We start from the raw sequence: 13,490 nt of genomic DNA on the forward strand, positions 1-13,490 counted from the left end.
GAATTAAATCAGTGTTGAAGTGGCATACAATGTAAGAATTATTTTCATTTCCTTAATAATACATCTCAATTGTCTATTTACATGTATTTTAAGAAAGAAAGGAACAGTGTACATTAATCAACAGGACCTTAACATGTAAATGCACCAGATTTAGTCACTAACTAGTTTTCATCTACAGTCCCTGGCAGGTTGATATTTTAAAAATGGGATTGCACATCCCAGTGATCTCATGACTCTGTGTATGTGGATTGTGATGAACCTCTTTAGGCCTATCCACTCTTCCGTTGTTTCTGCACGTGTCTGCATGAGCCAGTTGTAACAGTGTGTAAATCATTGTTTATTTATGTTTTTTATAGGGACGGACCTGACAGGCAAATCCTTTACTGCCTTAAATGCAAAAAGCCATATGAAAACTTGTCCACTCATATGAGAAAGGTCTGCATGAAAAAAGACACGGAGGAAATGCGGAAAGAACGACTCAGGCAAGCAAAGATATCCCAAAAAGACTGGACCAAGGTGGCCAGAAGTTGGGAATACGGTGAGATCGCGGAGTTAATGAACAGCGCAGATCCCTGCCGTGCACTCATTGAGAGATTGGAGAGCAAAGGCTTTTTTGTGCTCAATAACCCAGGACGCTCCACGGCAGATGTCGTTACAAATGAAAAAGAAGTGGTATGATTTTTTCTTAACTTGTTTTGTGTGTGTGTGTGTGTGTGTGTGTATTTGTTGTTTTCATTGCTGTTGTTTCTGTAGATGATCCAAGCTTAGGGGTTAGGAAATTTACATAAATCGCTGTTTGTTTGTATTGCAGGTGAACAATGTTCCGGGTAGCCCTGGGGAACAACAGAACCATGTCCTGGACAGGTGAATATTACATTACATTACATGTATGCATTTAGCAGATGCTTTTATCCAAAGCGACTTACAAACGAGGATTAACAATCAAGCTACATAGAGGGAAGTGTGTAGAAGAAAGTAGTGCTGTACAGGGTGGAGAGGGTAATGCAGGGTAAGTGCTAAGACAGGAGGTGCTCTCTAAAGAGTTGGGTCTTGAAGTTTCTTGAAGCTGGAAAGAGACACCCCTGTTCTCTTGTGTGTTCCTCAAAAAGACCAGATCTTGATTTCACAACTGACGATGCTGGGACCTCTGCCACCTATCCCCAGCAGTGCAGTGCTCTAAATATAAACTAAATTCATGTGTGTGTCACACTTCTTTTGTCAACTTTTATATAGCTAAAAACATGAATTCTGGTTAATGATCACTGTGGAATTGTTTTGTGTAAACATTTTGCATTATTACAATATTGTTTATGTCAAATGATTAAAGACATAACAAAAATGTATTTATATAGTGTTCATAACAGCATAATAATAACCACATTCATAATCTCATGTAAAAAACAAACAAGCACAAGGCACATTTTTGGACACATTGGGGACTGAAATGGATTTAAGAACCCCCTGAGATTGAATGTCATCACTGAGACATGGTGAAACACATGGATGCCAATCAACATACATGTGTATGAACACCAGTCAACACTAAGATATTACTCTGTGCTCTTCTGGGAATACTTGATGCAGGCATTTCACATATATTTTTTACATCACTTTGGCTACGCAAGGCTCTGACTTGCACAACACTGACACAATGCAACACAGGACCTCAACAAGCCCCACTCTTTAACTTTTTTTTTTTCCTAACGAGGCGCTGTTGGATTCCCGCTGACCTACTCTATCCCATTAGTGTATCGAAGGAAAACCACTTGGTAAAGGTTAGGAAGCAGTCGAGGGCCAGGAGAAGGCACTGCACCATCCTCCCTGGAATGTTTTACCCCCACACGTGTCGTTGAAGATGAGGCAGGAGTATCCAAGAGACCCGGGAGTATGTAATCCTCCAGGTCAATCAACTGATTTTCCCACCACGCTCTCATACTCTGGAACGCCCACCACAGATGTTTCATTTTTAACTTCACTTTTCTACGTTTTCACTTTTTTTTGTGTGTGTGTGTGTGTGTGTGTGTGTGTGTGTGTGTGTGTGTGTGTGTGTGTGTGTTTTTCCTCCTTTTTTGTCCTTCTCCTATAATACATCCATTTCATTACAACCCAGCTACAGTTATTGTTTTATGCTTTTCTTGCCAGTGCTGAACATGACCATAACATGAGCTGTTTTAAATTTGCTTTAGAAATGACATGTACTTAGTTGCAGCTCTTCATCCTCTGTGGGCCACATGAGCCAGGAAGTACTAACTGTACTTTCCCTGACCATTCCTCTTTAATAATGACTGTATATCGCCAGGAAACAACTGTATTGTAATGTGGCGCTGCACAAATGCAGTCTGTAGTCTGGAAGACAGGCCATGAATCTTGCAGAGTTAGGAATGCCATGTTCATTCACTAATGTATTTTTCTCCGTTTCCATTCTGCTAAGTGAGCCTGGTGTTGCCCCAGACACAAGTGCTGCCACAAACATATCACTGAGTTGCCAGATTACAGCCAAGACCCCATGGCTATCCTTGACCAACAGTTCCCGCAAGAGGTTAATATGAATCTAGTAATCAAGTAACAAGTAATCAAGTGCATTCCCTCTATATCCCTCTGCAATCTGTGTTCTCTCCAGTCCTGTGAATCTTTGTTACTGACTTTAACTGTACATTTTTTGACAAAAGCAGACCATAATTATTCTTTTCACTTCTGATTTTCATGGCTTGTGAATCCCATTTTAGTTTCACTAGAGCAATATCCACATGTCTTCTGTCTTTTTGGTTTTTTTCAGTGCACGTATGACACAATCGATTGGGAGGAGTTTTGAAACCTGTGATGGGGCAGCTCCCCCTCCCTGAGCAGACACTTTGTGTGTGTGTGTGTGTGTGTGTGTGTGTGTGTGTGTGTGTGTGTGTGTGTGTGTGTGTGTGATGGGGCAGCTCCACCTCCCTGAGCAGACACTTTGTGTGTGTGTGTGTGTTTCAAGTTCAAAGACCACCTGTAAGGTAGAGACTAGGGTCTGAAATGGACAGTGTAAAACACAGGGTGCCGAGGCTCCTTCCCAACAGGGGGTGCCTACACACCTCCTGATGAAAACAATAGAGGTGCCGTCCTGCGAGAACATGGGGGTTTGACCGGACTGGTAGGTGTGTCTTGGTAGGTGAGGCAAAAACAGACTGTCAAATCATTCAACCACTTTATTTGAGCAGAATGGAAGGCAGAAAAGCAACACAAAAGACCAAACATCTGGAGTCTCTCTCACACACACACACACACTCTGCTAGACTGTGTTCTCTCTCATAGACACAGACAGACTGTCATTCTCATATACTGTCGCTAAAGGGCCCAGAGTGAAAACATGCTATTAAAAGAGTCATATGTGATTACATTTATGCATTTAGCAGGCAGCTTTTATCCAAAGCGACATACATTTTGTCAGCTATCAATTACTTCAGGACCATTGTATTCTAATTGTTAGATTTTTTATTATTATTGTTATATTTTTATTATTATTACTATTATTGTCTGTTTGATTGCCCTGTTCTACATTTTAAATATTTTTAATAAACATTTCATTGATTACAACCTTGTCTTTGTCTATTTACATTCTTTTTAACTTTACTTTTTAAACCTGGAGCCATTCATAAGGCTAAAACCATGCAAATAACTCCAATACAATAATACTAATACATATTTTGTTTATTTAAATGCAGAAACAAGTCATAAAATCAATGTTTTACTTTACTTTACTTTACTTTACTAACTTTGAGCCATTCATAAGGCTAAAACCATGCAAACATAAATGCACCTTTTAAAAAACAGGCCTTGTTGCTTTAAATGTGTGCTGGTGCCTTTAATACGTCATATGGTAAGTAGCCATGTGCTCGGGGTGACATGAACAACAGCTTTTGAGTGACACGATGGGCAAAGGAGGATGAAAGGGGGTTTCGTTCCAAAAAGATTCCAGTTTTTACTGCAAAATTCTTCTTCTTCTTCTTATTATTATTATTACATACCAAACAAGCAACTGACACAAGTGATAATGGATAAACCTTTGAAATGTTTATTTATGTCTGCAAATTGTTTAACAACATCATTGCATTTTGGTTTTACTGTAGAACATCTCTTTTCCATCATATCGGCATAACAAAGATGACTCAGTGATTTTGTCTGTCAGAAATGTCCCATAATCCACGACCCGGTCGACTCCTGTACCCATCCAGTCAGCGCCAGCACGGAATTCCAGAGAGAGTCCCCGAAATCTGGAGGTTCGCTTTACATCCTCCGCTATCAGAGTGGGAACTTCACACTCGGTGATCCGGAATAGGTTCCTTCTCCTTCTGTTGCAGAAGCGTAGAGAAGTGGCCCAGTTCAGCGCTCGGGGAGGGTAATTGTCGGCACCCACTCGTACATGCCGCGGCTCTCTTTGCAGAACAGCCGGAGTTTGTCCAAAGCAGGATCCTTCCACGAGTCCACATTTGGGCTCTGCAATAACAAGGCACACAAGAATTAGTATGACCTAAACACGAACTTAACCTACAAATAGCTGCAGCATAAATGTCATGATAGGTTAAACAGGAACTGAAGTGATGCAAAAGTGTAGCCTACCGTGATAAGAATGCAGTGGACGTCTTTAGATTCCTCCGACTCGTCAATGCCAACGATACTGGCAAGGCGCTCGATGTCATTCACCCTCACGATGTTGATGTCGAAAGCAAAAAAAAAAGCCTGGATGAGGGTGAAGTGAATCTGACGGGCAATGTCGCATTCGTACTCCTCGTCAATCACTAAGACGCAGCATGCCACATTGTCTTTTTGGAGTGCAGGGGACAAGCCGAGATGGGCTATGAGACATACGTTCACACTCGGTATCATGTTTCAATACACTTTAGGTCAATATCACACCGGAATTCTCCTTTAAGTATCACACTGATTAATTCTGTTAACAGTGTGTAAAGCTAACATTGACATTTTTACTGTCAACCCCCCCACAAGTGTCTTCCATTTCAGAGTCTGGTCGGCAGTCAGAGTACATGTAGCCTCCACTTTCCCTTTTTAAACACAAATTATAACTATCAACCTCTATCACCGCATTTGCTGGCTTTATAATACAGTGTACATGGGAAGGAATGCAGGCCAGGACAGTGGTAGAAATGGGTGAAACTGAGCAAGATTCCTTAAAAGAAATCATACAACTGCTGGATCTGACCCAAGGCCAAAATGTACTTTCAAAGAGAAGGATGAGGCTGTGCTACTGAGAGAGGATGTTGTGAAGAAATTGCCACAACCTCTGTGATCGTTAAATGCATTTGGCCTAGTTCTCAGTTGAATTTTGCGGTTTGTTACTGTTTTCCTTTATTCTCTGAAGAAACTGATTATCTGAATAACTGAAATCTTTGTTGTGTCACAAGACCAATTTATTTGCTTAAGTCAGCGATTCCCAAACTTTTTTTCCCCGCGGACCACCTTCTACATCCTGAATCGGCTCGCGTACCCCCACCATCCGACACCTTAAAAAGTAACACATTCTATTGACGCATTCCAGGCATCATGTTTATAGCTGCCCTACATGATAACAAATAGCAAAATCAAAATGTGCAAGTGGTCTATGAGCTTTCACGTAAAAAAAAACAGTGTGGCGAACAACATTAGACTGGTTAGATAGCACATCACTGCAAACCACGCACTGTGGCAGTCTCCCAATCTATGTGAAGCCTAGGCCTATGCCTCACCATAGCCTACTTTTGTTTTCTTCGCGCAGACTTTTCTGTCTCGTCCTTTCTTTTATCCCCTTGCGCTCCACCTCCACTTTCATCATTCTGCCCCATCCCATCGTTACCTCTCTCCTGCTCTGTTTCTCTCGCTTCTCCTCTTCGATCGCTTTAATTAGGCCTTTTGGACAGTGTCCATGTTTTTAGCCAGTTTTCCATGTTTGCGTAGCCTTCTACCTAGCCTATTCTTCTATGAAACTAACGCACCAGATATTCTGGCTGCCTGCAGGAAATCACGTGCATTGTGGGTAGCTTATTAGTTAATGAAAACATAGCCTACTATAGAGTTTACAAATGATTTCCTTTAATTTCAACCTGATTCGAAATTATTAATTAATTAATTAGATTATTAATTGATTAATCATTTTTAACACCTTTCCGACATTGCACTTTTTTATCTCACATACCCCCTAATGGCAGCTTGCATACCACAGTTTGGGAATCCCTGGCTTAAAGCTGCTCTAAACGATGCCACGCGTTTTTTAGGCTTAAACATTTTTTGTAATTTACAGCAAACATCACCTCACCAGGCTAGCTGCCTGTGTCCTGAATACACTATAAAAAACACGATCTTTGTGGACAGCCCAGGCTCCAAAAACGGCAACAAAAACAACCTGGGCAAACCTAGCCCAAAAACCATAATAAACTGTTCCAGCAAATCACTGACGAGATGCTCGTTTAGGAGAGTTTCAATTGCACAGAAGGGAGGGGGAGGAAGGAGCGAGCTAGCTCTCTGTTTTGTTTTAATGTCAAAAGAAGTGACGCTACCCAGCAACCCTTAGAGCACCTTTAAGTTATCTAAGAGTTGTTGGTTACAGAATAAGTAAAACACTTTGGTTTAGTGTGAACATTACAAAACAAAACCTCCCTGACACACTGGAGCAGTGGTTCTTAAAGGAACATGCCACCCAAGTACTCCCAAGTGCTATTGCGCCACACATTGTAGTTCTCCTGTTTATTCGCTTGGAAAATCGCCACGTTTCATGTTGTGTGACCTTACACATTTTTATCAACTACTCGTGCAACTGTATTTAAGTAGGAAAAACGTGGATGTGTTTGATTACTGCCATCTTCCTCCCTCTATGGCTACGTCTGAGCCCGCTAGCAATGCAACATGCTAACACATTTGCACAGACACACTCCACAAGCATGCACACTCACAAGCATGCACACACACAAGCACGCACACACACACGTTCATGCACATACACACACATAAAACCACTTCCATTGTGCCGATGCCAAAATACTACACTGCAACAAGCCTTAATGACTTCTGTCCAGCTGCACCCAACCCCATCATCATGAAGTGCTTCCAGAGGGTGCCATTTGAAGTGTGAGATCAGTATGACACCCTCTGAAGGCATGCCACGTTTTGTGGAATTCAGTTCATGGGGGGCCATATCAGCTCACACACACCCACACAAACACACGCACAGAAGCACACACATACACACGTCTATGTGCATACACACATAGACACACACAGAGTACACATGCACGCACATGCACACACCCAGAAACGCACACTCACACACACATAAAAGCACATCAGTGGATGTTCACTCAGGAGATCCAGAATTCATGGAACACCCTTCTGCACGCATGCCAGTCCAGGTATAATCAGGCATTCTACCTTCCCCTTGCTCTACTGGGGCTGAAGCACATCGGTTCACCGCCAAGCTGTGTGTGGAGGAGGCAGTAGCCCCACAAGTTCTGTGGACCAGCATGAAGCCTGCCCTGACCAACCGCCTCTCTAGCAGACCTACCTCGGTGCATTGATGGGTCAGCACACTGATGAGGAATATCTCAGTACATGATTTTTTTTCCAAGACCAAAATCAACCTTTGTCATGTTCCTGTCGATGTTAAAAAGTGATTTCTGCTTCATTGCACCTTGTGATGGGTCGATTAATATTGGTATAACTGCATGTTTTCACTGTGTGGCATGGTGGCTTTAGTGTGCACTGTGGTTTGCATGTCATAAAAAGATAGAGCCCATAGTTTTAATTCATATTTAAGACATATCACAGAAGATGTGACAGAGGATTCTGTAGGCCACATTACATTTTTAGAAAATCAATTCAGAATGAAAGCAATGTCACTGTAGCCTAACATTTTCATTGCAAAGTGCTGTACGTCATCTTAAATTAAATTTGCCAAATTAAACATTATTTTTACTCATCATGAGACATGGTGTGAAAAGGCTGCACAGTTATTTTTGCTTTTCCTTTGCTGTACACCACACTTGTGACTTCCTATTTAGATATTTGACATGCACTGCAGCACAGTTAAACACTCACTCTTTACTAATCCAGACCAGCAGGTTCACACTCCACATTGACCAGATAGCAGAGAGAACCAAACATGTCTGACGACATTTATGAAGATCCAGATTTGTCCAATATTAATACAAGACCCAGCGACAATACAGAAAATATATATATGAATGCATTTCCGAAAAGGTCTCAACAAAGACTGAAGCACAGCGAGATCCAGGATCGTTCTGCGTGTCGTAATCATGGTAATTATACATTACATTATTCTGCAAGTCCCTTTACTGTATATTCTATTGTTCTACGCAAAGTATTCTCATATGTGATGTTCTCCTCAGGTCCCTACAAGCTGGCTGTGGTGTTTCTTGGGCTGCTGTGTGTTCTCCTTTTGGCTGTCATCATCATAGGGCTGTGCTTCAGAACTGAGGAGGCAAGACTGTTACAGCTTGGGTATAACAACCTGACTGAAGATAATAAACAGTTACAGCTTAGGTACAACAACCTGACTGAAGAGAAAGACCAGTTAGAGATCCTTAATAACAACTTGACTAGAGAGAAATCTCTGCTGGAAACCAACATCAGTGCCATGGCCGGTGAGCGAGATGAACAGTCGCGTCTTTTTAAACTTGGTAAGGGCAATTTTCATGCAATTTTGGACAGAAACTATAAACTTAAAGCCAGGCAAGTGGGCCGTCGTCTGTCTCCTAGCTCCTAGCCACACAATGCATGCATGAAAACAAACACTGACATGAGACTTGGACATCACAATATGTGAGGGTACCTGTGACGGTCGGCCCTGCGCCGCACATGAGACCTACGCATAGCTGCGTGGCAGCGCGGTGAACACGTCTCTCTCAACTGGCAAGTGCCCACACAAACATTTAAACTGAAACCACATAAGCACATTTTAACCCGCTTACTTTGATTTCATTACTTTTTTTAGTGCACCGTTAGCTTCTCAACATTTCATTATACCATATTTAGTTTGTTTGCTTTATTTATCGATAACATCATTCAAATCTCAAATCTACAAAAACCACAGCACACGTAGTTTAATTTACGCATCTTACTGCTTTAACTTCATACATATGAGTTTACATACACGTTAGTTTGCAATACATATAGTATCTTTTGTTTGTTAATTACTCACTGCCCTTTGTTTGCGTTTCCGCGGGTTGATCTGTGGGAGTCGGCGAGCTCTTCCGCACCCGGCATCCAGACGTCCAGACGTAAAGATGTTCGCGGCGGAAGCCGCCAGATTAAAAGTCCTTAGGACACCTCCACCTGTGATGAAACTTATGTTTAGTTTAACAATTAAGTTCTTTTCTGTTGAATATTATTTTTGATTATTTTGAGTTAAGAAATATTATTTACTTACTTAGTATTTATGTTGAACTGATCTTTGTCTTCGTCTGTGTCTTCAATGTGAATATTATTTATTGTCTGTATCCCTCTTGTGTTCTGTTGGTCTGATCAGCCAGCTTAAATGTTTCCCCCATGTCTCAGTATGTGAGGTCAGTTCTTTGTGTTCAGTTATGCTTATGTTGCTCTTTATTTCTTGATTTTGAGTTATGTTTAGTTGACCTCATTTTGGCCAAGAACTCTTTAGTTAACTTATTTTTGTGTTAAGCATTTTTCTATGATTTTGCATTGTTGCTCAATATTTTTGTAAAAATAAATATTATTTGAAACGTTATTCCTGCGCCCTTGCCTAACTGCCTTGGTCCCCCTTACAGTACCCATAAATAAATCTGCTTTGATAAGAGAGAATATTTGCAAGGTTTTCACTGACATAAATTAATTTGTGTGGATTATCCAAAAACGACAGCCTTTTAAACCAAAAGCAATCCATCATCAGTGCATGGAGACTAGCTAGCCAGTGTTTCTTAAAGCTAATGTACTGGTTCTGCTTTTGGTTAGGGTTAGTGAGTGGTGACACTCTCACGTCCTGTCTCATCTGCTGTACAGCAACTACAGATTCCTTCAAATTTAGCTCTGCCTCTGGTCAAAACATGTTTCTCAAGCCTTGCCTGTAACAGTTTGGAAGATAGTTCTACCAGGCACTGACCAACATGAATGATATTGCTCGCTCTATGCTCCTGGAGTCTTTAAATGATGCACGCATGTGCTTACTGTGCTACAATCTAAACTTCACTTAATCTAAACTTAACTTCACGTGTCTCGATAGAAGTAGATTCAACAAGTCACATATTTGTGACTTGTTGAGTTGTGTATAACCCAATTGCATTTGAGAAACCACTGACCTAAATTGACATTTCGACATGACGTATGAGAATAGCAATAGTCTAGAGGTCATACAACATTCAGTTTAATCATAATGTATAGGGTACTATTACACAATAGTATAATCATACTCAGACTCGGATTGCTAACAATATAACATCTACAGAAAAAAACATACATTTCGTTTTGTTATTACATAATGCACCATATTACTACATTTTCATTAAAAAAACATATAATAGTTTATTTAGAAATTCAGGAGTTTATTACATATCGTGTTCAGGCAGTTTATTACAAAATGTGTCAGGTTATTACAAAATGTGGAAGTTATTGGGAAAATGTATTGCATTTTGTTGAGTTATTACATACTGTAATGCCTTGTAACAGGATAAGTGCCAAATATCCACCGTACTTGAAAGATGCCATCAAACAATCTTTCAGCATTCTCACTTGTCACATTCATTCTTCCCTACAGAATCACATGACATGAAGAGAATTAAAATCATGCAGGTATTTTTTTAATATAATTCTGACAATCATCACATTTTGTGTTGTTGCTTTTGTTTTAATTTAGTATCGTTAGACATCATGTCAGTGCTTCAATGCCTATACTTTGCTGAGATTAATGCTGACTACTATGAGCATGAGTAGAGCTGACACATTTATACTCTGTTATGTCTTAGTTGATGTGACTTTAGATCCTGACACAACACATCCTACACAGTGTAACACTCATTCACAGTGTAACACTCATCCCGAGAATGAGTGTAACACTCATTCTCTCCCCTGATGGGAAACAAGCAACAGTTGGACAGAGAAGACAGGATATCCTGAAGACCTCTAAGAGGTTTTGGACCTATTCATCTGTTCTGGGCAGGGGCGGTTCTAGGGGCGGGGCCACAGGGGCCCGGGCCCCATCTGAAATCTCATTGGCACCCTGACTGGCCTCTGTACCGTCAATCATTAATAAGTGTCAAACTTGTTGAGAACGACGATCAGAGATGCAATTCCATTCCCAAACAACTGGTGGCAGTAATGCACCTACGAAGCTTGAAAGCTAAAGCACACAGTGAACTGTAAAAGAAAGAATACATTTGGCTTACCAGAAATGTCTAAATGTCTCTGCTAATGTGAAGAAACGATACATTTGGCTCACGGAAGTATCAGCTAACGTGAAGAACCGATACATTTGGCTAACGAAAGTATCAGCTAGAATTGTAACGTGAAGAACCGATGGCAGCATTTCATCCTCCACAGAAGTTTCTTGGTGAGTCACAAATCTCTATGTTGGTTATCATCATTATGTGAAAGGGATGTTTATTTGTTGCGGTCACAATATGTTAAGTTTGTCAATTAAATTACGAAGCAGCAGCAAGCTTGCAGGGAACTGTTAACTGACTTAGTCAGTGAACTGTTAACATTAACTTAACGTTAGGTTACTTGACTTGAGGTTTGATTGTTTGTTAGCATGCTGACAGATTTTATGTATGGAAAGGTAATGTATGAATGAAGTGTTTGAAATGGTGTTATATGAATCGCAGAGAAATAGACATCCTGTTTGTTTGGGGTCCGAAATTAGGCTAATAAAATTACATGCGCTAGTGCGCCTTACCAAATTTAAGTAACGTTCGATTTTTTTTTGCTTGAGGAAAACGTTTGGCAGCTGCTAATATGAACATGAGAATACATGCCTAATAGCTAACGCTACGTTTTTGTAGTTAATGTGAGCTATCATTACAAAGTTATTAACCACTATTCTGAGTTTATTTGATTCATGGGCTTCGCATGAATTCTGTCTCAAAGTGTTAGGACAAGGAGAGTTGCATTGAGATAAATTGGTTAAATTTTCTACTCTATTCACTCAAGCTTTATATGATTTTAAAAAATATAAACTGGTTTTACAGTTGCCAGACGACATGCTGAATACAAGCATGGATTTTGTGAAACACGCATTTGTGTTTCACCTACAGACTGGGATGGCGCAGGAGCTGGTGACTTCAACCCACAGTCTTGAGAACCACCAGTCACCAAGCATAGCTGCTCCTAATGGTATGATGCTATTTCCTATTGCCACTTACAGTGAGCATATTTTTGTCATTCATTTTAGAAACGCCAGGTTGACAGTGGGTTATGAAAGTTAATAACAATTAAGTTACTCAAACTTGTTTAATTTTCTTGTATGGCCGTCGAGTGGAGGGACTTGCTTAAATGGACTTTGGGTATACTGTGCATAGTCCTGCATATCACGTAGACAACGTGCCTCTGCCTTACTGAACAAGGGATTTTCTCTGTATGGATATTGACCAGTTCTTGGCCCCTCAGTGTATGATGTGGCCCCTTTATGGCCCCTGTCTCAGAAAAATCCTAGAACCGCCACTGGTTCTGGGGAAAGATGGCTTCTCCTCTGGTAAATTCTACTATGAGGTGCAAGTTCTGGGGAAAAGTGTTTGGGATGTGGGAGTGGCCAGAGAGTCCATTAACAGGGATGACCTGACTGTCTCCGAGGATTTTGGACAATACGTCTGCGTAATGGGACTGAGTATGAGGCACTAGCTGATCCCTCTGTTCCCCTCTCCCTGAAAGAGAAGCCCCAGAGGGTGGGGGTGTTTGTGGATTATGAGGCAGCTCTGGTCTCCTTTTATGATGCAGACTGTTGGTACCATATGTACTCTTTTAGAAATGTCGCTTTCCGTGAGAGAATTTATCCATATTTCTTTGTTTATGATTGTCCCAATGACCATACATCCTGTAGTTAAGTGCATGTCAACAGTGTAAGAGACAACATATTTTCACATTATTGTAATATACAGTATACTCGGGTCCACCCCGGGTTCGAGTCCAGCCTGGGTTATTTCCCGATCCCACCCAACTCTCTCATGCTCGCTTCCTGTCCCTCTCTCCACTATACAGTCAGATTAGATTGACTTTTACTGTAAATATAATGGTTACAGGCAATGTTCCCTCTATTTTTTTAAGCACTGAGCAAATATTTTGTTTTCTGAGCGCACATTTCAGCACTGTGAGCGAACTGCCGAAAATGACCACGAGCCGTTAGCCATAGGGAATTCAAAGAGATGACCACAAATGCATCAATATGTCTAAAAAGGTTGATATTTATTCAATATCCTTTATAATGGTTGGACTTGTGGAACATTTTAATGATGGTGTTTTACCAGTCAGTTTAGTTGAACTTAAAGGATCTTTGGTTGAACTTC

The 13,490-nt window shown here is 40.8% G+C and overlaps 1 protein-coding gene and 1 long non-coding RNA gene across 3 annotated transcripts; one reads left to right on the forward strand and one right to left on the reverse strand.

The window, feature by feature from the left end:
• The first annotated feature begins 279 nt into the window (after positions 1-279).
• LOC125289123 lies at positions 280-3,382 on the forward strand. Of its 2 annotated transcripts, XR_007192573.1 has the most exons (4): positions 280-672; positions 812-864; positions 1,709-2,539; positions 2,777-3,382. It is a non-coding gene; the product is annotated as an uncharacterized LOC125289123 (long non-coding RNA). The 2 variants fall into 2 exon arrangements; XR_007192572.1 differs by having other exon boundaries at positions 812-2,539.
• A 793-nt stretch (positions 3,383-4,175) lies between these two features.
• On the reverse strand, positions 4,176-5,818 carry LOC125289049 (growth arrest and DNA damage-inducible protein GADD45 gamma-like). Its single transcript, XM_048235718.1, has 3 exons — positions 5,728-5,818; positions 4,594-4,796; positions 4,176-4,470 (listed from the first exon to the last, which is right to left on the reverse strand). Exons 1-3 carry the CDS (start codon positions 5,816-5,818, stop codon positions 4,357-4,359), a joined length of 408 nt encoding a protein of 135 aa, XP_048091675.1. The 3' UTR covers positions 4,176-4,356.
• Positions 5,819-13,490: the final 7,672 nt, after the last annotated feature.

The sequence above is a fragment of the Alosa alosa genome, chromosome 24, assembly GCF_017589495.1.
Source record: "Alosa alosa isolate M-15738 ecotype Scorff River chromosome 24, AALO_Geno_1.1, whole genome shotgun sequence".
In the NCBI taxonomy this organism is placed as follows: Eukaryota; Metazoa; Chordata; class Actinopteri; order Clupeiformes; family Clupeidae; genus Alosa; species Alosa alosa.

Bases quoted from the DNA above. Each gene is read 5' to 3' on its own strand.
- LOC125289049 (XM_048235718.1), bottom strand. From the start codon at position 5,818: ATGGGATGGGGCAGAATGATGAAAGTGGAGGTGGAGCGCAAGGGGATA. The intron at 4,797-5,727 runs GTAGGCTATGGT...CACTCCAAAAAG, and splicing joins TCTGCGCGAAGAAAACAAAA to ACAATGTGGCATGCTGCGTC. The intron at 4,471-4,593 runs GTAGGCTACACT...TTGTTATTGCAG, and splicing joins TCCACTGCATTCTTATCACG to AGCCCAAATGTGGACTCGTG.